This window comes from Chanodichthys erythropterus, chromosome 3 (assembly GCF_024489055.1).
Source record: "Chanodichthys erythropterus isolate Z2021 chromosome 3, ASM2448905v1, whole genome shotgun sequence".
In the NCBI taxonomy this organism is placed as follows: Eukaryota; Metazoa; Chordata; class Actinopteri; order Cypriniformes; family Xenocyprididae; genus Chanodichthys; species Chanodichthys erythropterus.
Window position 1 is genome coordinate 42,215,806 of NC_090223.1, and position 27,291 is coordinate 42,243,096.

Below are 27,291 nucleotides of genomic sequence, written 5' to 3' on the forward strand. Positions count from 1 at the left end.
CCCCGACTGTTACGTAACATGTTATGTTGAGATTCACCTGTTCTTCGGAGGTCTTTTAAACAAATGAGATTTATATAGGAAGAAGGAAACAATGGAGTTTGAAACTCAGTGTATGTCTTTTCCATGTACTGAACTCTTGTTATTTAACTATGCCAATATAAATTCAATATTTAATTCTAGGGCACCTTTAAAGAACCAGGGCGTCACCCATAAAATTCCCAGTTAGAGGAAGGGGGCGCTACAGAGGGCTCATCTTTTTCTTCCGGGGAATGTGCAACGACTGTCCGCGCACAGGAACGTGCCACTTTTCGCTGAGTTCTTGACCAAACAGCCCATCATCTACTGAAGAGCAAATCTCAATCGAGTGCCTGCGATGGTCATCGGTACCGTGGGGTTTTTCCAGAAAACCCTCAGTGTCCACACTGAAGCACTTCTTCGGGTCTTTGATGCTTAACTTGCCTAAGTTGGCAGCACTGCTGCAGTTCTTCATGAGCATGGGAAGCAGGCAGCGTCCCTGAGGTGGCGTAAGGAGAAAGGGAGTGACTCCGTGCTTCTGCCTGGACCCCTGCCCACAGCGAATTTGGACAGTTATTAATCAATTTATGGATTAGATATATGAATATAATAAATCATAAAGCTTTGATTAATTATGATGCACATACCGCCCCAGGGGGGAATTAAACATAATATTGTGAATTAATTACAACAAATTATAATCAATTACATATATGATTAGTTCTGGTTTAATATTTATTTAGAGAAACTATCAGTTTGTCCAGCAAACCGGTAAGTTTTCCACAGACTATTATAACGGAAATGTAATCTTCTTGCCACGAGGATAAGTTCCTATGATAGCATCAAACCTAAAGTGATTGTGTTAGAATCGAAACGTTAAAGTGACCTGGTTTTTGTTGAATGAGCAAAAGAACAAAAAGCATGGATATAATGCATTTAATATGTAAAATTAATAATACAAAAGTTATACGGCTATACACAGGGTAGATACATATATACAGAAGCGGAAGTAAAAACAGGAAAAGAGAGATTATCAAAGGATGGCAAATTACAACAGTTAATCCTTTAAAAGCCAACACAGAAATCAGTTTAAACGAATTAAGATAAGAAAAGCATGTAAAAGAAGTTATGGTTTACAGACAAATTTATCATTAGAAATGACACTAACACACCTACAATCATTTAAACTAAGCCTAAACACTAGGAAACATACATGCACTTGACATACAAGACGGGTACATTTTGGCATAATTATATTTTACACTTACAGTCTTCAATGCATGTTTGTGTGCTTTTTTGTGTGATTTTGTGTGTGTCTGTGTGTGTGTGTTGGAATGTGATCTGGCTCTTAGTCCATATGAGGAGCCCTTTGATGTCCCAAGAGCTAAGAAATGGGGCCCTCTGTTCAATTTCTGACAGAGTAACAAACGTGTCAAAGTGTCTGTTCTTCTGGACCGGCCGGAGCCGGTGAGATTTACTACACAGTCCAGCATGCTAAAAGTGTTCTGAAAGTTGATTGATTACGCCGGATCTATCCAGACGCTACATGGTGGACCTCCTCTTCGGTCGGATCAGTGGAGTCAAACGTGGAGCCACTGGGGCTGGTGCTGCTGCTGCTACTGGCCAGGCTGGGAGATCGAGAATGGATAATGTGCTGGCTATGGGACTGCTGGAAGGTGCGGACACTGGGTAATTGTCCAAGCAAGGGTGACGCCTGAGGGATGCTGGGGCCGCCGCTCTGAAGAACATGCAGCTTGAAGCCTGTGGTTATCCCTGCCTGTCTTTCAACATTGTCCTTGGAGTCGAATCTTTGCACGAGGAATCATTTTTGATTGCCTCCTGAAAGTATAAACACAGGACAGCGTGAACATGTAATCATGATAAATGTTAACTTTGACAGCCTTAAAAATACATTTAGTATTATATTTATTTACACGTACCCCCAGCACTCTCTTGCAGTTTGAAAACCCCTCATTATACAATTACATAAATACATGTTTATTCATGAGTAATTCAGGCAAACCAGGGCATGTATACCTGTCTGGGTGAATCTGGGCGTGGTCCAAAATAAGTTGCCCTGCCTTCAGGTTCTGAAGAACTCCCTGCTGAGACGTTGCTGACACGCTGAGCCATTTTCATCTTCGTCTCAATCTCAGCGTCCATTTCTGCATCTTCTTTAGCGTTCTTATTGCTCTGCTCCAGGTGTTTCATCAATACAGCCACCACCACGTTAACCATCACAAACTGAGCCATCAGCACAAAGGTGACGAAGTAGATGGGGGAGACCAGAGGCAGATAGGGGACGCAGTTCTTATCTTCTGCTTGATCACACTCTCGCAGAGTGTCCTGCACATATGCAACATGTTAATGACTAAAACTGCACTTTTGAAGCTCTCTCATTACAGTTACAGAAGAACAATGAAAAACTCTTCTGCGTTATAGTACCTTCATTATGCCATTCCAGTTGTCCCCCGTCCATACTCTGAATAACGTTAAAAGGGCAAATCCAAAGTTCTCAAACGTAGAATATCGACTTAATCCTTCACATGGGTTTTCGTCAGTGCATTCTAGATGAAAATATTGGTAGTCAATAGTTTAACAAGCGTCAAGGACTTTTAAACATCTTATACACAAAAAGCACAGCTAGACTCCCAGATTATCACTGAATGTGTTGCTAAAAGTGAAGATAACCTGACAGAGTCCTCAGTATTATCACTGAAGAAGCAAATGAGCCGTTACCCCCAGACACGTCTGACACAATAATTAGCAATGATTTTAAAGTTGAAGGCTAATGAAAGTAATTAGAGTGCTTGCCCTTTAAGAGAAAGCATAATCCTGTCATTTGTGTTCCAGAGGCCTCTCACGGGGATATAAGTAGCATAGAAATGTTTCTTTGAGCCTAGAGGCTATCTCATAAATATGCTACCATTGCAGGAGCAAGCTCCAAAGATCAACAGCGCTAATTTAGGTTCTTCTTCCAATATGACAGTACTGTAGACTAAAAAGAGCTCTAAAACTGTGAGAGAAGCATGCCCATGGGGACCAAATTGAAGCATTTCTGACCTAAAAATGAGAGTGGCAGCTAAGGTAGAGCAAAGCCGCTAAAACTGAAATGGAGAGCTCAGTATGAAGTGAGCAGGATTGCAGCACTGACCTAGTTTCCCAAAAAGCTCCACGCCAAGTGCCGCATAAATGAAGAAGAGGAGCATAAACAGCAAGCCCAGATTTCCCACCTAAAGAGAGAAAGGGGATTATCACAGTATGTTATTAAACAATCAATCATGGAGAGTAGCATTGTGTTATAGATACTTTATCTCCAACTTTTTCTCTGTCCTCCCCCATGTCTTACATATCCACACAAAGACACAAACAAATGCAATTGTGCAGTAAGAAAGAAAAAATGCTAAAAAATATTTTTATAAATATAACACATTTATATGAATGAATTAATTGATGAATAAACAAATAAATGAATATAAAAACACACAACATTAGGTACCTGTGGTAAAGCTTGCATTACTGTGTCCAGCAGGGCTCTCATGCCTGTAGCCATCTTCAAAAGTTTCAGTACTGTTGGGCAAAAGCAAAGAGAAACCCATATGCAAAAACACATCCATTTGTAATAGACCATACTAATACATTTTGTATGGTTTGGGGGAAAAAACAAAAGAAGCTAAAAAAACTGCAGTACCTCTAGCTATTCTCAGCACCCTCATAATGCGGATGATGGTGGGGTTGATTGGCAGCGCTGCAGTCATCTTCATCTCCTCCAGTGTGATGCCCATGATAGAGAGCAGGACTATGGCTAGATCCAGCTGGTTCCATCTGCCGGCACATTAAAGCATCATACAATTTAAATACTACATCCAGCAAAGAGTGTCATTTAGCTAATCGGTGTCTGAACATTAAGCAAGCTGAGCAAACAAACCATACACAGATTTATAAAAATATTGCAAATACAACAACATATGGTTGATTGCACCTGTACATGTGCTAATGTGGGATTATTGATAAACAACAGGGATCATGATGATGTTTTTGTACACAAAGCTGATAGAGTCTTTAATTAACTTCATCGGGTTAAGCACTTACAAATTACAGCAAGACTACGGATATCTAAGAACACAATTTTATCCACTGCACAAAGAGTCACTGAGGGGTTGGGGTCTGACATGACTCCTCATTGACCTCCTTAAAGTGACTTTAGTATCTGGATTCGAATTAGAATAAGATGGCTTAGTTAGAAAAAATTTGGTAATGAGAATGTAATGTATATAGTTAGTATACCATCTGAGGTGCACCTTAATAAGCACTTAAGAATACTGATTTAACTTCCAGAAACTTATTAAGTGCAATACAGATTTGCATTCATGCATCCATTGTTAAACGCATTTACAGGATATACACATTCTGTTTACATTAGAGTCATTTAGGCAACAATACCTGTCTTTGAAGAATCTCCGAAAACCAAATGCGACAAGTTTGAGCAAAGCCTCAATTGTGAAGATGACGGTAAAGACATAGTTACAGTATTTCAATGCCTCTTCAAGGTACTGTGGAAGATAGGAGAAATTATTTCACCAGTTTTAATGTAGTACAATTTATAGTAAAGTAGCATATGGACACTTAAAACACATTTAATAATGCACAAATGCATTCGCGTTTATATAAAAATAGTTGCCATTTATTTTAATGAAAGAGCACAAACGCTTTCCAAGCAGAACGTTTCACAAAAAATAAGTTACTTTTGGTTTCAATGATAAAATGCAACTTCATGCACCGACTCACCAGTGGCTGATTGAAATGCTCGATTGACATAGTGACTACATTGATGCAGATGATGCCGGTAATGAAGAGGTCCAGGTAGTGGTTGGTACACAGTGTGTGGATGTAGAGCCGGGCTGGAGAGTAATCTGCATAGTACGGTCTCTGCTGGGCCTCTGTTGATACAATCAGACAGACAGACAGCACAGAAGAGTGAGTGCAGGGTAAATGCAGATAAACAAAATCACTGATGCAGAGGCAAAAGGCACTGGGTATAAGGGGACGACTGCTGCAGAGAGGACCAGTACTTTATCTTGCCATCACTATGCTATTATTGAGATCCCATCCATTAACAGTCCTCTCATGCAGCACTTGTGCCTTCGTGGATTTCAAGCATGCTGCTTTGGTGAACATGCCGTTGTAAACATGGCAGTGTGAGGGAGAACATATGAAAGGACTTCTGCAAGTAGCTCAAGTGATGGGGACATATTGAGTGTTTACCAAGGAGAGCTTCGAGGTGACTGTTTATCGATTAGTTGAACTGTGTGTGATATATTGGACATGACAGCAACCACAAAATTGATTTGAGTTTGAATCCATCTTTCTGAGTCTGCCATAAAAGCATGTTTACAGGTAAATATCATATGCCAAGAGAGAAGCCATTGAGCTACTGAATATCTGATAGAGTTCAACATGCAGGTAGAGCATAACCATTACATGGAGCATCTCTCCCTAGCAGATACGACTCTCATGACCACCTTGAAAGTCTTTTACAGTTGCACACAGAAACAGCCTGTTTTTCAATATGATGGGATAATGGCAGGCCCAGATGGAATCTGTGGATATTTCCCACATTTTCTGCTCTGAATTTGGGGAAAATCTGCTGTATTCTGCAGAATATAAAATGAGTTGAACTTACTGTACTCTTAATGACGCTTTATTAGCCTAAATATTTCATAAATGAGCTCAAGAGTGGTACAACTTTGATATTCCAATTTTGAGGCAATCCACTGAGCTTTCTGTGGAAGCAGATTCCATGTGAGTCTGGATAATGGACAGATACAGATGTTATGTACTCAGCCTTATGACTGCTTGTTTTTAAAAATAATAATTAAAAAAAATCTTTCTCTAGCTTTCTCTCTCAGGCTCTGGAAGCAGGCAGTGCTCAGAAAAATAGACTACCGACCAGACCCGCAATTCTCCTTACTCCTGCGCTTTTTCTCCAGCAGTTTCTGCCTCTTCTCCTCACGCATACGCGCCTCCTCTTCCTCCTGGTCCTGACAACACTTGTGGAAGTTCTCCACCAACACTCCCACAAACAAGTTCAGCACAAAAAGGCTGATGATCAGCAGGAAAGAGATGAAGTAGAGGAGCATCCAGGGGTTGTGATTGCGCACAGGCTGCGGGCGTGAAGGACATGTAGAGAGAGGACACATCCATCATATGACAAATAAGAAAAGTTATCTGAATTTATAAATACGGAAACGGCACCGGCCAGAATGAGCAAAGCAGATCCAAACCTGCTGGTTCACCCCGACAGCGTCCAACCCGTCATACATTATATTGACCCATCCGTCCTTACAGGAAAGCACGAACAGAGACATGAGAGCCTGCGGAAGAGAAACAGTAAACGGCAAAACCATCATTTATTCAGTGCAGTAACAGGGCTCATAATGACAGTCTGGGAATCATTTCAAACAAATTACAGCAGAAAATGTTTTCTTAAAAAAAATGAAAAGGCAACTTGACCTCACTCAGCCAATCGCTTTATTATGATTCAATGTGTCCAAACCAATGAATAATGTCTAGTGAATAACAGTTACCTGTCCCAAGTTGTCAAAGTTGTACTTTCTCCGAATCCATGTGTAACCTTTATCTTTACATTCGACCATATTGGTGATGTTTTTGGTGTCAGCACCTTCACAATGGTAAAACTTTCCTTTGAAGAGCTGTGATAGATAATATCGATGCTGTGTTATCTAAAAAAACCCTCATATTTTTGTTGAAAAGCATGTATTGTGTAGCGGTTGAGACAATTACCTGAACTCCAAGAATGCCAAAGACAATAAAGAAGGCACAGCAGATCAGCACAATGTTCCCAATGGGCCTCAGGGACGTTATTAGCGTTTCCACCACCAGCTTCAGTCCAGGAGCACGACTAATCACTCTATTTAAGTGAAAAACAAAGACACAACCTATTTCAGTCTGTCAGGATTGCAGTAACATTCATGTAATGGTACAATAGACTGGGTGACCTTCAAGATTGATAAACCACCACTTGGTCTTACCTCTAAAACAAATTCAAGGATAATAGACTTGTTGAATCGGTAAGTGAGAAGGGGCTTTTAGCGTGTAGGCTCGGGAGATAATGCAACCGCACAGCTAACCTTCAGTTTATTTCCTAACAGGAGCAATGACTGTATAGCAGATTTCATTGATTGACCGTGCCTCAGACAGGCACGTTGTGACCTTTCGCTGACTCACCTTAGTGGCCGCAGAGTTCTCAGCAGGCGAAGAACCCTCAGGATGCCAAGGATTCGGTTTCCACCAGTGGAAGCCAGAGAGACCAGAATGTTGATGAGAGACACAAAGACCAGCACCCCATCCAGAACATTCCAGGTGCTCTGCAGATAACTGTGCTTCCCGGAGCAGAAGCCAAGGGCCACCACCTTTAACACAAGCCATATCGCGTCAATGTGATTGTTTTGTAGAATGAACACTCTTTATACATTAGAAAAACAAAATCATACCTTCACAGTCATTTCAGCAACAAAAATCACAGTGAAAACATAATTGGATATACTGAGAAACATTCGCTCCTGAAATGAAAAACAGAATGTATCATACATCCAATAAGCATGAAAATCTCAAATATTAAATTCAAATTGACTATTAAGGATGAGATTTCACTAAAGCAAACTTACAGGCTGCTGTATAGTGGGTCTTTCCAGAGCAATAGTGATGCAGTTTAAGAAGATGAATACCAAAACTACATGATCAAACATTTTGTGGGAAATTAACCTCTGACAAATCATCCGAAACCTAGGACAGAATTATGTAACGGTTACAAAAGTGAACATGAAACTTTGAAAGGACAAACTGGTCAGTAGACGATAGGAGATGGCAAATGCTTACTTGTTCTGAGGAGAGAACAGATAAAGGGACCAGTCCTCGTGATCTTTACACCACTTAGGTTTATAGGCTTCTAATGTCCTCTTGAGACGGAGACAGAAACTCTGTAACACACAAGAGAGAGGCATCAGCAAATTGAACAAGAACTACAGCTAATTACTACAGCTCTAAATTGTCTGGAGTTGATAAGAACGTTAATGATCTTGATTCAATATATCAATAAATAGGGATTCAAATGGATGCTTGTTTAAATGTGATGAACTGCCATTTAACTAACTGTTTATTTTGCAAATGCGTTTTCTGTGAAACAGATTTTGCACAATTAAAATCCACTTTGTCTCAACGTCTAATTGATTTGCCAGGTACTTGGCTAGAAAGATGGTTGAACTTGTAGAAATGACACCATGATGCAGCTGTAATTATGCAGCTTGTAATACAATTGTGGGAAATCATTATTAAATCATTATATTTTTCATTATATTTTATGGACATTTTATTCACTCCATTTTGGAGTTTCAGTTTCAACACCATGCAGCACCTTTGAAAAGTCAATTTAAAGTGTTTTTTCTCCAAGAGCTCATAAGAAATCTTTCACAAGAAATAACAGAAACATGGCAATATAGTGGCAGTGAATAGCGACCAGCATTAATTTGCTTTACCTGCAGTACATAGTCATGCACAAGCTGCATGCTTAATAAAGAGCTTTGTCATTGACAAAAGATAGAAGACATTTGCAAGTTTTGTTTTCTACAATAGATTTTCTACAATAACGCAGAAGTAATGTAACACATTACTTTCCATAAAAAGTAACTAAGTAAAACAATTAGTTTTTTATGGAGTAAAGCAATATTGTAATGCATTACTTCTAACTTTCCGTAACACTGGGTGTAACCATCAAGTGGAAAGTGATACATTTTCCCTACACCTTGTTAGTGTGTGTAACCAGTTACAGGTACGTAATCATTATTTTTAAAAGAGTTTTTACATATATTTTTCAAGGTAAAGAGTACTGTAAAAAAGTAAAATATCATAAATGATTAATTAATAAATATGTTTTTGAGGAGTCGCACTACATGACATCATAGTTGAAACTAACCTTACTATGTCATAAAAAGGTAAATTATGGCATCACTTCACCTTGTGACATCGCTGTAATGGACATAAGGTTGACACTTGATTTTGTTTTGTCTTACCAGGGATTTTAGATCCAAATGCTTTTGATCAGTCGAGATCCCACTGCCCCGCCTGGACTCGGTCAAACCAGATGCTGACTCCGGGCCAAGAGAGCTCTTTGGAGTGGGCATGGGTGTGGCAGCAGTGCGCATGATGATTGGAGGGGGCAAAGTGTCACGAGGATCCGCATGCCCATTCGCCGACATCAACTCTATTGGTGAAAATGAAAGGGATTATTCAATAAAAGTCAACACCATTCATTAAATAAAATGACAATAGATTATCCAGGAATTACTTAAAGGTGCCCTAGAATTTAAAACTGTTTATGAAATGTATTATAGAGTTGAGAGCTTGTGGGCGGGGATCACGAGCATTTAAAGGGGACACGCACAGAATCGGAGCATTTTTAATTACGCCCCAAAATAGGCAGTTAATACATTGAATAATAAAAAAAATCTATGAGGTATTTTGAGCTGAAAATTCACAGACACATTCTGGGGACACCTTGTGAAATAGGGTTCTAGAGCACCTTTAAAGTTGTATATGGCAGAAGAGCATAAAAAGGGTATTTTCCTCAGTAAATTGCTCACTTTAATTGATCTTAATGGACTTAATGTCTGAACGATCAGGCTAAGAATAGGAAAAATGTAGCGTAAAAGTAAAAAGTGTGCTTGTGTGCATAAAAGTAATTTCACATGGCAATAACTTTTTATATGATGTAAATCTCGTAAATGTAAATTTAGCACATGCAAGTAACCTGTATCTCGTAATTCCCCCATCTTCTCCTCCTCTTCAAAGTTCAGCGATCGCTTCTCTTCATCCGCATCTGATCTGTTAGCATCTCCCTGCAAAGCACAAGAGACTTTTGTGGACTGCTCAGTGTTTCAGCAACTGCTCAGCCCACTAAAGTGTTATTCAGGGCGCAGTGAAGCCAAACAGGAGTTGCTCTCTCAAAGGACGCCGGCCTCTGGCATCAACAACAAACTGCCCTTCACTCAGTCATAGCCTGCTGTGCATACAGACAGCTGCGGTGCCAGTGTTATCATTGCCCTGCTACTCTGTTAGAAATATTGCGGTTAGGGTTGTGTTAAGTTGGTGTTTGTTTTAGCCTTTGCAGGTTTACACCTACTAATAACAAGTTCACAATTCACACAGTCCCCAGTATGACAGATGGGCCAAACACTGCAGCACCGTATCAGCAATGCAGTTTAACTCCCCAGACTATCTGGAGAAAGCAGCTACTTAGTTTGTGCAAAAAACGGTGGGTGAACTAACTCTTTAAGAAGCCAATTATGTAAACGTCTGTAGCACAAGTTCAACTTGTGTGCCACAGGTTGAGCCTCTTCAAGGGGAGATCACATTGCATATTAGCTACATATTTAGCTGTAAATTTAAATTGAGTTAACCAACACTGTATTTTAGATTCAATATCTATTCAATATTGAATTTATATTATGTATATAATATATAATATTTGTATAATTACATATTTGTATATATAATTTTGTGCACATGCTTAAGAAAGACAAACATAATACTGTAACTGAGCCAGTTGTAGAAGGTTTTTTTTTTTATACCTCTGCCTGAAACCCCTCCACTAAGATGGCCACAAGCAGGTTAAAGAGGACATAATTCCCAAAAGACATCAGAGCCACAAAGTAAAGAGCTGCCCATGGGGAGGTGGAGGCCATTCCATTATAGAGGACCACGTTCCAGTCTTCCTGGGTCAGAATCTGAAATACATACGCAAGCATTTTGTCTGAGAAACAGTAGAGGACAGAGGACGGCTGAGTAAAGGGAAAAAACAACAACATTTAATTACTTAAATGTGCAATAGAGCAGTGTTTTCTGTATGTGTTTTCCTGTCTCTGAATTACACAGTGGGGAAATTAATAAAGAATTTGATGCTGCAGCTCCAATTGTAAAAAAAAAAAAAAAAATGTACACAAAGGCTTTCAATTGTAGTGAGCTGCACTTTAGCTACTGTTTTAGCTCAAAATACAGATATGAGTTAATACATTGTTTTTAAACAAATATTTCAATATCATAAATAACCCTAGCCTGACAAAAATAAGCAATTATTTACAACACACTTGACTACATTTGACAGAGTATGAAAAAATGTCTACTCTATTCATTGTAATTAAGGACCTACTGTGGACTTACAACTTACTATGTAGAGCTAGCATAGTTTCTGTTCTGACCTGAAACACAGTGACAATGGCCCACAGCAGGGAATCAAAGTTTTTCCTGTCAGGAATGGTGTCTCCATCCTCCGTCTTCATGCTGAATTTGCATCCAAACAGATGCATACCAAGAATGCTGTATTGACAGTGAAATAAAAATGAAATGTATTATTATTTAAGTGCATAATTCCAGAATTACATTCAATAAAAATAATTAATGCTGTACAGTTTTTAAATCAATTAATTCATGTAGCACAGTTTTATGAATCAAACTGTCAAGATTAGCTATAGTGTTGGTTGCACTGTGCAACAAGCTCTGTTCTAACTGGTTGAACGAGGGTGTGGGTGTGGTCTGCACCTGAATGTGAAGATGTAAATCATGAGCAGCATGCAGAAGGCTGCCACCTTGTCAATGGACTTCTTCAGCACCACCAGCTGTCTGCGCAGTGCAGGGAGGAAGCGCACCAGTTTGAGTACACGCAGGAGACGAAATGTCCTCAGCACTGAAAGACCCCCATCCGCCTGCCCTATGATCTCCCAAACACTGCCAACAAAACACATGGTTATATTTAATAGTTAAGTTTTTTTTTTTTAAATCATAACCTCAACATTGCTTATGTTTGCTTACCAGCAATTAACAAGAAGCCCTGCTGAAATTTCATACTATCTTTCACAACAGCACCTGGGTAGCTGATGCAAAACATGCCTATGGATTTTTTAAAAATCAATTTAGTTTAGTTTAGGTATTTAGGTACAAAGTTTACGGTATTTTTAATGTAATTTATTTAAAACCTTTTATTAGGTTTCATTTTATCATCACAAAACCTTTCATAATATTTGTATTATTTTATTAACATTTTTATTATTAATTATTAATAATTTTTATTATTTTATTATCCACTATTATTCAAAAGATTGGGGTCAATAAGATTTTGTTGTTGTTGTAAGAAATATACTGATAGTAATACTTTTATGAGATGAACAAAATGAGAAAAACAGAGCAAACTAGAATTAGAATATATTAAATCTCATTTTATTAACCAAAGTCTTTGCTGCTGACCTTCCATGATGATCCAATTCAACCATATTAATAAGCAAAAATTACTTTAGATAAACATCACATTTGTGTTTCAATTTTACTTTACAGGTGAGAATTTCCTTCAGCCTGAGGCTTATTCCTTTCACTTAGAGTGTGAAAGGGCCTTTACATTTGGCAAAAATAGAATAACATTTTGTTATAAAAAAAAAACAAACAAGCAAGCCCGGCCAGATAAGTAAAAGTAACGCAAAAGTAACGTAAGTATTGCAATAAGTTACTTTTTTATGGAGTAACGCAATATTATATATATAGTAATGCATTACTTGTAAAAATAACTTTCCCCAACACGGCTGATATGAAATGAAGAAATAAGAAATAATTACATGTTTCTTGAGCAGCAAATCATCATATTGTAATGATTTCTGAAGGATCATGTGACACTGAAGTCTGGAGTAATGATGCTGAAAATTCAGCTTTGAGATCACAGGAATAAATGACATTTTAAATTATTTAAAAATAAAAAAGTTATTTTACAATATCACTGTTATTAATGTAATGAATTTTTAATCAAATAAATGCAGCTTTGATGAGCAAAATCATTAAAAACTTGTTTGTAGTGAGAGAACAAAAGTAGTGTATATCTGATAAGTATTTTATCAATTTTCCATATAAAATAATTGAACATATAATTCCCTGCTGAAAAATCCAGCATTGCTGGTCACAAGCATAAGGTATTTTTTGCATGCTGGTTTGCATGGGATGCTGGTCATGGGTAGTGGAAGGACCAGCTACAGCAGCTCAGTTTTTCTGGAGAGCAGCATGAATATGTAGGTCAACCAGCTAGACCACCACTATACCAGTTTTAACCAGCACGGATGCTGGTTTATGGATTTTTCAGCAGGGATATAGTTATAGATATATCATAGATCTTACCTTATGACTACAATTATCCCATCAAAGATATTGTAGGGGTTCTTGATATAGCCGAAGGTACCAAAGGCCAGCAGTTTAAAAAGCATTTCCAGGACAAACATGCTAGTGAAGACGATGTTGCTGATCTCCAGAATATGTGTCAGCTCCTGGGGCTGTGAGAGGAAACAGAGCCACACCTCATTACCTTCTGCAGGCCAAAATCATGCCAAGATACTGCTGGGAATACAAGATGTGAGTGGCCTTAATCACTGACCCTTATAATGGCACCTTCACACACCTTTACGCTCACAACATCACATGAAACGCCTGAGAGTGGGAGTCTGTGAGTGCTGTATATACAGTAATACAGAGAACTGCAAAACTATTGAGCACATTCAAATGATAAATGGAGCGTTTATGTAACAGTACCTCTGGGCGAAATGATAAAGATATTTCAGCACACTTACAAAGCAATTACAATTGTTCAGTTTTACACAACAGCTCCAGTGCTGAGCCGGGATAAGCAAAATCAAAACCAAAGCATTATAAGCTTTTTTATTGAGAGCAAAGCAACACAGATCAATCAGACGGACAGTACCTCTAAAATCTGTCCATCATAAGCAGTTTCAGGGCCAGAGAATTAGTCTCCTTAAATTTGCTGATGCAGACTGTGACTGAAGAATTACCACTGCACTCTTCAGTTCTTTAGCACAGTGCAAAAAATCCAAGATGTTCAAGGGTTAGTTCACAAAAAAAATGAAATTTCTGTCATTAATTACTCATCCTCCTGTCGGTCTACACCCATAAGACCTTTGTTCATTTTCAGAACACAAATTAAGATATTTTTGATGAAATCCGATGGCTCAGTGCGGCCTCTATTGCCAGCATTGCACTGAACCTCCCAAGAACCAGAAAGCTGCTAAAGACATATTTAAAACATATTATAACATATAAGACATATTCAAAACACTGCTTCATGAAGGTTCGAAGCTTTCTGAATCTTCTGTTTCGAATCAGTGGTTCGGAGCACCAAAGTCACGTGATTTCAGTAAACAAGGCTTTGTTTTCTCGATCTGAACCACTGATTCGTAAAGCTTCTAAGTTTCATGAAGCAGTGTTTTGAAATCGCCCATCACTAGATATTGTTGAAAAGTCGTTATTTTGTTTTTTGGCGCACAGAAAGTATTCTCGTCTTTTTATAATTGATGGATCCGAAATGGTCAATATTCATAGTCATGCACTTTTATTAATATTTATTTTAATCATTTACAGCTTATGATTTATCAGTTTTACTTTTGCTTTCATATATTCATGTACTCCTACTTTTTATATTAATTCTTATCATATTTTCAAGGATTTACTTGTTATTGTACCCTTATGGTTATTTTTATTTTATATCTAAGAGTATGATTTCTATGTTCAATTGTTCTTCAAGTGTTCCAATGTGACAGGTCATGCTGACACGTTTGTGGTTAGACATTGGACGCCTGCAGAATTAACCATTTGAATTTGAAATCTGATCAAAATATGTCTGTTATTTTTCCTGATGACATTTAAAAGGGTAAGATTTGCAAAATTCCCTATAGGGGATAAAACAACTATGGGTGAAATTAACCTTTTCTTTTAGAACAAAACATCAATTTGAGTGGGATGTAAATTTCCCTATATGCTCATGGTATAAAGCTGACCAAGTCATTGATAATTCAGCTTTGTCCATCCTTTGCTCTCCTTGACTTCTACTTCTTGTCTCTTATCTGCAAATGTCTTAATTATTGCTCTTTTTGATCTTCATCTATTAGATACAATACTCTAAATTTTATAATACTCTACATTTTATTATTAACTATTGACTGCTTCTTTATTATTTTACCTTTTGGTTTTATTAAGCATTTTCATTATCGATTAAAGTTTGCGTGTGAGGCTAAATTTAATTGTAATGAATAAATAATTTTTCATCAACTTTATCTACTGCCTGGATCTCATTTTCACAAGTTTTTGCATCAATAATATTAAGGTTGAACCACTGTAGTCACATGAACTGATTTAAATATGTCTTTAGTAGCTTTCTGGGCATCTGAAAGTGTTAAATATCTTGCTGTCAATGGAGGCCTCAAATAATTATGTAATTATGCCCCCTTTTCATGTCCTTATAACATGAGGTTGAGTAAACAATGACATTTTTTATTTTCGACTGAACCATTTACACTACACACAGATTGAATATCCATCCCAGCTTTCCTGAAAATGGTCTGCCTGAGTGCAAAGCTACAAATTCCCATCAAGCACATTTGCTGGACAGAGCAGTGGAAAAGCAATGATAGTGAAAATGCATGTTGGGACACTGGGCTTTCAGTGGTGGTACCATGGCAGACTAAAGGAGAGTGATGTTTCCAGAGGGAGTCGGCCACTGCAACCTTTTTTGACCCCATCCTCCATTATATCCCATTATGCATAGCACACATTCCCCACTTCTTTATGCACCTCTGAGTGCAGAACAACTCAGAAAGTGTAAAAGGAAAGTAAAACTACAACACAGTCTGTCACTTTTGCAGCTATTTGAGATAATGCTCATCATTTTACAGCTCTAAACCATTCAGTGACCAGAACAATCTCAAGATAAACACGTCATGATGTGTTTGACAGAAACATGTGCGATGATGATGATAATGAGTTCTGAATCATAAATGAATGTCTATTTTGAATCCTGTAATGGGTCATTATTTCTTTTAAAGTGTATAATTTTGTGTCACTAGTAGCAGCAAGTAGAATTGCAGTTTGTTAGAGCAGCTCGACTGGACTGGGGTCATGTATTTATTTATATAGCATTTTATACAATACAGATTGTTTCAAACTAGCTTCACAGTATACAGAAGATATTATTCAGCTCAATTCAGTGGACATAATAACACTATTTAACCAACTAATGGAAGATGGAGAGTGTGTTTGAAACAGTACTTGTTTTTTCATAATTAAAACAGTATATTGGTGATAATCACAATTTTGCTGTAACTAGATAATTTTCTGCAATGTGACAAATTAATTTTTAAACATACAATATGTTCTCAGCCTTAGAGGTAATGAACATGTCTATCATTTATCAAAGTAAAATTACTGTATGTGCAGTCGAGACATGCATCTATCTTCGGTGAGGGGGTGAAAAGTGTCGTAGGCTCAGTGGAGTGACTGTCAGTGGCCCCATGTAAATCCGATTAGGTGGCTGATTGACTCGAGCGTGTGGAGACTCTGCTGAGTTGCTGATCTTTCTCCCCACTATGCTAAGAGCAATCAGTACATAGATCAATGCAGCCAGCCTTATCTCATTACTGTAATCCTCCCTCAATTACTATAGTGACAATTTATTCCCATAGCTGACAGTACTGAACAAACACCACTGTATGGATAAAACTTGAGATATTTGATTTCAAATAAATGGCAGTTACTCAGTAAACAACCTGTCTAACACAACATACACAGTATTAAAGGGATAGTTCACCCAAATATTGAAAATATCATCATGTCAGTAACAAAACAGTTGATGGTCCCCATTGACTTTAATAGTATTTTTTTTCTATACTATGGAAGGCCCATTTAAACTGTTTGGTTACCCATATTCTTCAAAATTCCTTCTTTTGTGTTCAGCAGATGAAAGAAATTCATACATGTTTGGAACAACAGGGTGAGTAAATGATGACAGAATTTAAATTTTTGGGTGAACTATCCCTTTAACTATAGGCAATCTCTTTCCTTAAGCAATTACATTTTTGTCTTTTATTTAATGCATTTGCTCTATGAAGGCTTGTTACCTTCACAGATAAAATAAAAAAAAAAAAAAAACGTGATATAACCTCACAATATCCTTTTCTTGCTCTGAAATAGAAAAAGCTTTTGTGACATGCCAACAATAATTTAAAACTGGAAAACATATTTACACATTAAATAAACATATAATGGAAGACTAGCCAACAAGCAGGCAGCGCCAATAAAAAGATGGTTAAAATGTGCTACTATCAAACATAATCAAAAGCATAACTCAAAATCTTGGAGGGATTTAATGGTGTTTAAAGGTGCTATAGAGGATGTTTTGTTTTAAACATTTTTGCAATATTACTTGAAACTGTCTAACTGATAAAAGACTATTTATTAGGTGCACTGAAACGAATAATAATAATATACATAATCTGTGCACGAGGTAGGACCTTAAAAACATCAGCCAATCATTTACGTGATCATCGCATAAACGATTGGCCCTCTGGCTTGTCAATCACTGCCATTACGTTCTTTGTGAGAGACGTGCTCGCTCCAGTAACTTTCCACACTCACGATCAAACGGCTGTCTTTGCAGGGGACTTGCCTCATCGTCATGGCAACGGTTCGTAGCCAAGTCAGATTACGTCAGAGTTTGTTGCCGTTTGTTGGAAGCCTGTTCACACCGCACAGATATTCCACGACCCGACAAATGCCGATTAAATATGTTCAGTCGGGTGAAAACCGACTCCGACCAATGCCAACATTGGTATTCAACAAGCCGAAAACATCCTCTATAGCACCTTTAACTGTCTGTAAAGCACAGACATTGGTCACACAATCACATTTTCTTCCACCTAAAAAAGTAGTCCCTTCTCATTCAAGGATGTCTCTAAACCCAAAAATCACCATAACAAATGTCTGCTAACTATTTTCACATCTTCTGCTTCTGAAATAAGGATAAAAAGAGCCCTATTTCATGTCTTAAGTTAATTAGAGAACATTAACTGTTCTTTAAAGTAACATAACGATTAAAGATTTAACTTCAGAAGCAGATGTGCTATCTCGGCCCCACATTGGTATTCAACAAGCCACACTTTAGTCAAAGAGCAACCAATCAATCATATATAATCACACATAATTAAATGCAAGATAAAAGGACTGGTTGAGATCTATTACTTTTAGTATCAGTCGAAATAATTACTATTATTTCAACACCAATCGCTCTCCAAACTGCCTTTTAACAAAGTACAAATATTTATCACAAGCCCTTTATGCAATCGACTTTATGCAATGAACTTCACATGAACAAACAGGAAAACAGGTCTCATTGTACCTGTTTGTCGGACAAAGTGTTAAAGGATTAGTTCAAATTAAATGAAAATTACCCCAAGATTTACTCACCCTCAAGCCATCCTAGGGGTATATGACTTTCTTTTTTCTGATGAACACAATCAGTGTTTTATTAATAAATATTCTGAAGCATCAAAGCTTTACAATGGCAGTGAGTATGAAGCTCAAGAAAGTGCATCCATCCATCATAAATGTGTACTCCACATGGCTCCGGGGGGTTAATAAAGGCCTTCTGAAGCGAAGCGATGCGTTTGTGTAAAAAAAGATATCCATATTTAACAAGTTATAAAGTAAAATATCTAGCTTCTGCCAGACCGCCTTCCATATTAAATTTATAAAGAAAGTGTAAAACTCTCGCAGTTCAAAACACTTACGCTACGCTACATCCTACACCTTCCCTATTCACATTACAAAAAAAACTTAACTGATATATATTTATTGATATAACGTCTCGGTTACAAAGGTAACCCTCGTTCCCTGAAGGAGGGAACGGAGACGTACGTCGGACAGACCGACGAATAGGAATCTCGCTAGAGAGGCCAATCTACTTCGAGTGTAACTAAACGAGCCAATGCACATTGGCATGCAATCATATGCATCAGCTGCTCGCCTCGCAGCGCGGGTATATAATGAGCAGCAGGTGCGTTGCATCTTCAGGTTTTCGCTGAGGAGCTGAACCGGATAGGCGGCAGCATCAGCGGGGTACAGCGACTGTGGCGACGGGACGTACGTCTCCGTTCCCTCCTTCAGGGAACGAGGGTTACCTTTGTAACCGAGACGTTCCCATTCAGTCGGTCACGTTCGACGTACGTCGGACAGACCGACGAATAGGAATCCCTACCAAAGCGCCACAGGAGCTGCCCCCTTCCAGCGCTCTGTTGCAAGCCACCTGAACCCCCTTGCCCGAGGATGGTGGGACAGGGCTAACACAGAGAGAGTCGATCACTGCTGTTCCCCAAAACCCATTCAGTGAGACTATTGGATAACGCTGGGAAAGCGTACCCTTCGCTGGGAAAGGAACGCTGCGGAAGCCACATCCTTCCCCGAAGGAGTTATGTGGAGAAGTACATATGGACTAACCCTGTAGGGCTGTGCTACATATGGAAGAGCTGGGGTGACTCCAACCCGATGAAGGGTAGGTTCTCCCAGAGGGAAAGACACGGGCTTCGTTTAGGAGCAACCGTGGAACCAACCATATGGGATCCCCGTAGGGTCACACATATGGAACCCAGCCTAAACCCGGTTCTCAAGGATACAACGGAGTATAGGCCTGGCGCCAGACGCTCCGCCACGTCGGCTGCCGAAGGGATATCGGAGGACTCGACAGGGTCTGCCTTGTAGGGACTCTCTGGAGAAAAGAAGCGCATGTAGCGCAGCAAGCCGACACTAAGCCGGGGCCTCTCCGTGCCTCTGACCTGTGGCGAGAACATGGGAGGAGACCGGCTCGACACGAAGGCTATAGTATCTAGCGAACGTGTTAGGTGTCGCCCAGCCCGCAGCTCTACAAATGTCTGTCAGCGAGGCGCCACGAGCCAGCGCCCAGGAGGATGCGACACCTCTCGTGGAGTGAGCATGCAACCTGAGCGGGCAGGGCACACCCTGAGCTTGGTAAGCCAGGGCGATGGCATCCACTATCCAGTGGGCCATCCTCTGCTTGGAGACAGCCTTTCCCTTCTGCTGGCCTCCATAACAGACAAGAGCTGGTCTGAGGTCCTGAGGCTTTAGGTTCTGTCTATGTACAGTCGCAAAGCGCGGACTGGACAGAGTAAAGCCAGGGCTGGGTCTGCCTCCTCCGAGGGCAGCGCTTGCAGGCTCACCACCTGGTCCCTGAAGGGAGTGGTAGGAACCTTGGGCACATAGCCAGGCCGGGGTCTTAGTACCACGTGGCTATCACCCGGCCCGAACTCCAGGCACGATTCGTCGACCGAAAATGACTGCAGGTCCCCTACCCTCTTGATGGAGGCCAATGCCACCAGCAGCAAAGTCTTCATAGACAGAATCTTTAAGTCTGCTGACAGCAAAGGCTCAAAGGGAGCAATCTGAAGTGCTCTCAGCACCAGAGTGAGTTCCCAAGAGGGTATGGAGAGGGGACGAGAAGGATTTAACCGTCTCACCCCCCTAAGGAACCTGATGACCAGGTCGTGCTGACCAACAGATTTGCCATCTAAGTGGTCGTGGTAAGCGGATATAGCAGCAGTATGGACTTTTGAGGGTGGAGAGGGGACAGCCTACGCTCCAACCCTACTGCAAGAAGGAAAGCACGACTCTGATCGAGCATCTTCGGGGGTCTTCCCGGCGAGAAGAGCACCACTCGACGAACAGGTTCCACTTTGGAGGCGTAAGCACGTCTCGTAGACAGTGCACGTGCCGAAGTGATGGTGTTAAGTACCTCAGGGGGTAAGTCACCTAGAACCTCCGCATCCCGTCCAAGGGACCAGACATGGAGTTTCCAGAGGTCTGGACGCGGGTGCCAAAGAGTGCCCCGTCTCTGAGAAAGAAGGTCTTTCCTCAGAGGGATGGGCCAGGGAGGGGCTGTAGCGAGGAGTGAGAGTTCTGGGAACCAGGTCCGGTTGGGCCAGTAAGGCGCAACTAACAAGACCTGCTCCTCGTCCTCCCTGACTTTGCACAGGGTCTGTGCAAGTAGGCTCACTGGGGGAAACGCATATTTGCGCAGGCCCCGGGGCCAGCTGTGAGCCAGTGCATCTGTCCCGAGTGTCCCCTCGGTCAGAGAGTAAAACAACTGGCAGTGGGAGGTTTCTGGTGAGGCAAACAGGTCTACCTGAGCCTTTCCGAATTCTCTCCAGATCAGCTGAACCACCTGGGGGTGGAGTCGCCACTCTCCTGGCAGCGCAGCTCGTGATAGCTCGTCGGCCACACGGTTGAGCACACCGGAGACATGAATGGCGCGAAGCGACCTCAGATGCTTCCGACTCCACAGGAGGAGATGGCGGGCGAGTTGTGACATGCGACGGGAGCGTAGACCACCTTGACGGTTGATGTACGCAACGGTCGCAGTGTTGTCCATACGGACCAGTACATGCTTGCCCTGAAGCAGGCCTTTGAGGCGGCTCAGAGCAAGGCGTACTGCCAGCAACTCGAGGCAATTGATGTGCCAATGCAGATGGGGTCCCGTCCAAACCCCTGAGACTGCATGCCCGTATTACGTGGCACCCCAGCCGGTGGCAGAAGCATCTGTGAACACCACAGCATGCCGGGACACCTGTTCTAGGGGCACTCCTGCCCGAAGAAACAAGGGGTCCGACCACGGACTGAAGGTTCGGCGGCACTCCTGAGTGATTGGCACCCGGAATGTGCCGCGCTGCCACGCCCATCTCGGGACTCGGCCGTGAAGCCAGTGCTGAAGCGGTCTCATATGAAGCAGACCGAGCGGTGTTACAGCCGCAGCAGCCGCCATATGCCCCAGGAGCCTCTGAAAGAACTTCAGTGGGACCGCTGTCCTGCCATTGAATGTATTCAGGCAGTTCAACACTGACCGAGCACGTTCCTCTGTGAGGCGTGCTATCTGCTCGACCGAATCCAACTCCATACCGAGAAAAGAGATCCTCTGCACCGGGGCGAGTTTGCTCTTTTCCCAGTTGACCTGAAGCCCCAACTGGCTGAGGTGTCTGAGCACCAAATCCCTGAGTTTGCACAACAGATCCCGGGACTGTGCTAGAATGAGCCAGTCGTCGAGATAGTTGAGAATGCGAACACCCCGTTCTCTCATGGGAACAAGGGCTCCCTCCACGACTTTCGTGAAGACGCGGGGAGACAGGGCCAGCCCGAAGGGTAGGACTCTGTACTGATATGCTCGACCTTCGAACGCGAATCTCAGGAATGGCCTGTGTCGCGGAAGAATTGAAACATGGAAGTACGCGTCCTTCAGGTCAATCGCTGCAAACCAATCTCGGGGACGGATGCACTCGAAAATGCGTTTCTGCGTGAGCATTTTGAATGGTAGCTTGTGGAGGCTCCGATTCAAAACTCGCAGGTCCAAGATCGGTCGTAACCCGCCGCTTTTCCTGGGTACAATGAAGTAGGGGCTGTAGAACCCCGACCTCAAATCGGCTGGAGGGACCGGCTCTATCGCGTCCTTCGCCAGTAGGACTGCGATCTCCGCACGCAGGACAGGGGCATCGGCATCTTTCACTGTAGTGAAGAGGACGTCCCTGAACTTGGGGGGGGGAGCCGGGCGAACTGAATCGCAAAGCCGACCCTGATGGTCCGAAGGAGCCAGCCAGACGGACTGGGGAGCGCTAACCCGGCTCGCAGAGACCGTACAAGCAGGACCAAAGGGACCACCGGTGTACCCGCAGCAGGGCAGCGAGGTGGAACACAGGGACGCGGCTCGGGGGGCTCTCTTTGTGAGGCAGCCCGAAGCGGCGTCACAGTGTGCTAGGCAACACTTACCTGGCTCCACGGATGGACAGAGGGAGCAGTCGAGGTTGGCTGCCCGCTGCTCGCTGCTGTCCGCTGGCGACAGAAGAGGGGGATGAGAGTGGTGAGGTTTTTCTCCTCCCACTGCTCTCCAAACCCTCTTCAGACCTGGAAATGGAGGAACTGCTCTTTAAAATTTGGGTACCGCTGCCTCTTGGGTCAGTGGCGGAACAGAAACAAACCCAATAAAGGATTTACCACCTGGCCCTCCTCCAGGGGTGGAAGAGCAGCCCCACCCATCTCTGGGTCGCCCGTCTCAGGGGTGATTCTCACCAACCAGTTAAACAGCTGCAGAGACGGGAGGCGTCATCTCCCCGCAATGGATACAGCAGAGCCTGCTGGGCCGGAGTTTCTTGCAGGGGACGACACCCTTGGCGACGAGCAGACTGAGGGGCGGCCCAAGAGGAACTCAATGGTTTGTCATGGGAAGCTCCCCTATCCGCTACTAACTGAGGAGAACCGCTGGGCTCAGTCCTCGACAGTGTCACCGAAAGGCCACCTCGTAAGATGGGAGCATTGAGAAAGCATTTAGCTTGACAACCTCTCACACCTCACAAGGTAAGCCAGGGGGCACTTCTGGACCACGGAGGTGGACATCGTCTGGCTGAGGGCCTGTGCCGTGACTTTGATCACGGTTAGTCAACAAGCGCAGCTCAACCCCAGCACAGAACTACCCTCATGCAAAAAGAGTGCCTTGGCCTCACATGCAGGGTGGGTGTGGTCTGTGTACAGCCACCCCATCCAAGAGGGTAGTGAGAGAGGAAAAACTTATGCAGATTGGCACCTTTGGCATTCCATATTTATGGCACCAATATACCCCCATACTGCCAAGTTTTCCATGCACATCTGGAAGACCCAGGAAAGCATGGCTGTAAACTCTGAATCTGAGTCAGCATAAGCACACACCATTACAGTGGGCAGCGTCACCCTCATTTCCAGAGCATAACAGCACTCTCTCCGATGCTGCAATCGACGTCTATCCCTCAGCTGGAGCTCTGAATGAAATGCTAGGTTCCCCTATGAAAAGGACCAGCAATCCAATCCAGAAACTGCACAGCTTGCAATGCGCTAGAGAGGGAGGGGCCCTAGGGGGTTGGTTCCCCGAAGGAACCCCTCAACCTCATGTCACCCAAGCCATATCAGCAAAGTAGACCTCTTCTGGTGCACCAGAGAGGGCGCTACAATGGAGATTACGCAAGGGAACCACGCATCTAGAGCGCCGAGCGAGCGCTGGGTTGCCGTGACAACCCGCGCTGCAGCCCGGCAGCTCGACGGCACACGACACGCAGAGGAGCGAGAGGTTTGCTCTCGCTGATCTCCGCGGTCTCCCAGAGTGTCGGGCAGAGCCGCGGCTGTGCTTTTACACACAAGCGGCAGCTGGCCAACAACAGAGGGGACTCAAGCTTCCCGGAGAAAGAAGAGTCACGACCGGCGTGTCGACGTGATCATGTTCTCATATGAAAACATGAACACCCACGAACATCATTTCAGCACGCGCCCAGACATGCGAAACGGTGATCGTGGCCGTCAGTGAGGACAGGAACGATCGCATCCAGAAACACAAGTAGGATGTCGTCTTTAAAAAGACGCGAATCTACTTGTGTAAGCTCTTTCAGGGACTTTACTCTTTTAGAAGTGCTGAAGCACGCAGGGGAACGGCCACCGCAACACAGACAGGGATTGTGTGCAGCCTGTCATGTGCTTTCTCTCTCTTTGAAGGCGCTCACTCTTACCAGCCGTAAAAACGGCTTTTCAGCGCTCAAAAGCGCACCGTACCGGCCGTGAGAACAGCCTTCTGACGCTGTCAAACAGCTATTTGCTCAAAAACGGCAAACGAAACAGAAAAAGAGAGGACGTCGACCCCGCTGCTGTGCTGTTCGCCCGCACTCGGAAAAAAAGAGAAGTTCAACCAAAAGCTTGACTCGTCTTCTAGCAGACACTCGCTTGCAGAGAACAGGAACAACACCGTTCGGCTCCGAAGCGAAAAGCTGAAGATGCAACGCACCTGCTGCTCATTATATACCCGCGCTGCGAGGCGAGCAGCTGATGCATATGATTGCATGCCAATGTGCATTGGCTCGTTTAGTTACACTCGAAGTAGATTGGCCTCTCTAGCGAGATTCCTATTCGTCGGTCTGTCCGACGTACGTCGAACGTGACCGACTGAATGGGAACTCTAATTGTGTTCATCAGAAAGAAGAAAGTTATATACACCTAGGATGGCTTGAGAGTGAGTAAAGCTTGGGCTAATTTTAAAGTGAACTGATGTCGCTGATGGCGATATCTATGGACTTTTAAGGTAATCAGCTAACCTATCTAGTTCTTTATATTGTTTGCATTTTATTTGATTTAAATATCTGAATATTAGTGAGAATAATAACAATAATAATTAAAAAAAACTTTTATATATCAATCTGCATATAAGAGAAGTTATGCTCATCTTTTCTTGCTCCTTTAAGGGGCCGTTCACATATTGCGTCTAAAAGCGCGTGGAAAGTGTGTCTGTGTCCCGTGGCATCCGTCTTCGTAGTTTGTAGTGCATAGCTCCCATTTTGACAAAACTTAATTTGTGTTAAAAAAGCTAAAAAACTTGATGACATATTTAAATGAACCGAATTTACAACATTTAGTACATCATAGTTTGCAAGGCATGAAAACAGTATCTTGGCACTAGAGTCAACTAACCGAAAAACCAGCTGCAGAAAATGTCAGTACTGCATCCACACACATTCCTTACTGTGAGACCTCTATCAGATTGGCTAAATGTCAAACCACAGTATTGGGTGCGAAACCACGAGTGGTAAAATCCCAACAACATGGTGAGGAGAGACAGAGGTGCAGTCCGAGGCATTGCAGCACAACACAGTTATGTAACCAGGAGATCTGTTTGCCCAATAAGGCTATGAATCCTCATCACTGTTTATGAAAGCAAAATAAATTGATAGCTAACCTCTGCACAAGTCATAATGACATTTTGCTGGGGAATACTTTATGATATAGTCAGTTTCCTTACTAACAGTCATTAACAATCATCATATCAACCATCCTTATGTTTTTCCTTAACAACAATCAGTATGGAGAGCTACAGTGATGGCACATTTTTGTAGGCCAAACAAGAAGTTAGCATCACCCTCGACAAAAAGCCAAAAGGATTTTTTTGGATTATTGCAGAAAATAAGTTCTGTGAAACGACAAAAAAATATGATACGTACACATTCTGTTCATCGTGATAATCTTCACAAATTAACACAACTTTTATGAATATTGAAGCCTAGATACAATCGCCAGGAATAAAAAGCTAAACGTAGGCTTTAAATGAACTACACCACAGTCACGTGACTTCAACATCACCACCATTAAGCTTCTGAAAACTCTTTCCAGCATGATTTAAAAACTTTGAGTTAGAATGGTTTGCAAGAGCACAATAATAAACACAACAGGGCTGTGATGATGTTTAATGTCTCTGACATCCTCCGTAGCCCCTATTTAGCCACTTGTTAGCAGCTGCTTTTTTCAAGACAAGTAAAAGCTTTAATAAAATTACAAGGGGGGTATAACTGATGTATTTTATGCCATAGAATAAAACGTGAAAATGTTTTTAGCTGGTGTTAACCAAAGACCTTATTTCAAGCATTTGAGCAAGCATTCAAGCAACCAGAATTCCATGGCAATAGTGCTATAAAATGTTAAGTCGTTTTCGGGATTTGGCCAACAAAAATACACCATCTCTGCAACACTCTGTTAAAGCACTGTAAGTGTTCAGAATATTCATGAAGGAACCCACACTTGCACTCACCTGGTCATGATATTCAATCCCCATACTCAAGGTGTTGATAAGGATGGCAATCATAATTCCTCGATTAAAGTATTTGCTTTCCACTAAGCGTGACAATCGCTTCCGGAAGTCCTCCCAGTACTGAGCAAGGCGGTTACGCTCCTCCAGTATTTCATGATGGGGTGCAGGGCTGGGTTTGAACTCTGCTCCATGGGAGAACTCATACACCACGTCTCCTTCTAAACTGGAGTGGTCTGAATCACCGAGCTCCAGATCCAAGTTCTCCAGGGCCCTTGTGCAATACTGGCAACTCAGGAGCTCAGGAAGCAACTGACTGGGCACCACACCAGCTATCTGCAACAGCACACGACTGTGGCCTACATGGGGGAAAAACACAGTCAGTCAACAGTTACTGCGGTTCATGCATTTCAGTGCATTAAGGAAACACAACTGAACTATTTCATTTGCTAATTAGGAAGCTAACATGCATGTCATGTACAAGGGTCATATCTTACTTTTTTATTTATTTTATTGAGTTTTCTCATAAACATTATTTCTCATACAAAGTAACACTATAACATAATTATTTTTTTATAATGCAATACCGTAATCATGTTGCTTTTAAAAGTGACATTCCTGAACACTGATGGCTGATTTGTCTGTTGCTGTTGTGCTTTACTTTTGGATTGAGGACATTTTTCAGGAGGAACATGACCTTTAAGTAATTCACATGATTTATTCTATCTGGCGTATAACTCAAA

The 27,291-nt window shown here is 42.0% G+C and overlaps 1 protein-coding gene across 1 annotated transcript in view; it reads right to left on the reverse strand.

Annotated features, from left to right (window-relative positions):
* Nucleotides 1-1,023: 1,023 nt before the first annotated feature.
* The window catches only part of LOC137012461 (voltage-dependent T-type calcium channel subunit alpha-1H-like), a 56,359-nt gene continuing 30,091 nt past the window's right edge, over nucleotides 1,024-27,291 (reverse strand). Inside the window, exons 9-31 of the mRNA XM_067375703.1 lie at nucleotides 26,552-26,907; nucleotides 13,243-13,394; nucleotides 11,629-11,814; nucleotides 11,289-11,406; nucleotides 10,662-10,817; nucleotides 9,842-9,929; nucleotides 9,105-9,295; nucleotides 7,915-8,015; nucleotides 7,704-7,821; nucleotides 7,530-7,598; nucleotides 7,264-7,448; nucleotides 6,820-6,946; nucleotides 6,603-6,728; nucleotides 6,300-6,389; nucleotides 5,987-6,179; nucleotides 4,804-4,955; nucleotides 4,459-4,568; nucleotides 3,707-3,840; nucleotides 3,515-3,585; nucleotides 3,170-3,248; nucleotides 2,461-2,582; nucleotides 2,053-2,361; nucleotides 1,024-1,854 (exon numbers count right to left, since the gene is read on the reverse strand). Coding sequence (XP_067231804.1) covers nucleotides 1,783-1,854; nucleotides 2,053-2,361; nucleotides 2,461-2,582; nucleotides 3,170-3,248; nucleotides 3,515-3,585; nucleotides 3,707-3,840; nucleotides 4,459-4,568; nucleotides 4,804-4,955; nucleotides 5,987-6,179; nucleotides 6,300-6,389; nucleotides 6,603-6,728; nucleotides 6,820-6,946; nucleotides 7,264-7,448; nucleotides 7,530-7,598; nucleotides 7,704-7,821; nucleotides 7,915-8,015; nucleotides 9,105-9,295; nucleotides 9,842-9,929; nucleotides 10,662-10,817; nucleotides 11,289-11,406; nucleotides 11,629-11,814; nucleotides 13,243-13,394; nucleotides 26,552-26,907 — 3,305 coding nt within the window. The 3' untranslated portion in view covers nucleotides 1,024-1,782. The remainder of the gene's footprint in view (nucleotides 1,855-2,052; nucleotides 2,362-2,460; nucleotides 2,583-3,169; nucleotides 3,249-3,514; nucleotides 3,586-3,706; nucleotides 3,841-4,458; nucleotides 4,569-4,803; nucleotides 4,956-5,986; nucleotides 6,180-6,299; nucleotides 6,390-6,602; nucleotides 6,729-6,819; nucleotides 6,947-7,263; nucleotides 7,449-7,529; nucleotides 7,599-7,703; nucleotides 7,822-7,914; nucleotides 8,016-9,104; nucleotides 9,296-9,841; nucleotides 9,930-10,661; nucleotides 10,818-11,288; nucleotides 11,407-11,628; nucleotides 11,815-13,242; nucleotides 13,395-26,551; nucleotides 26,908-27,291) is intronic.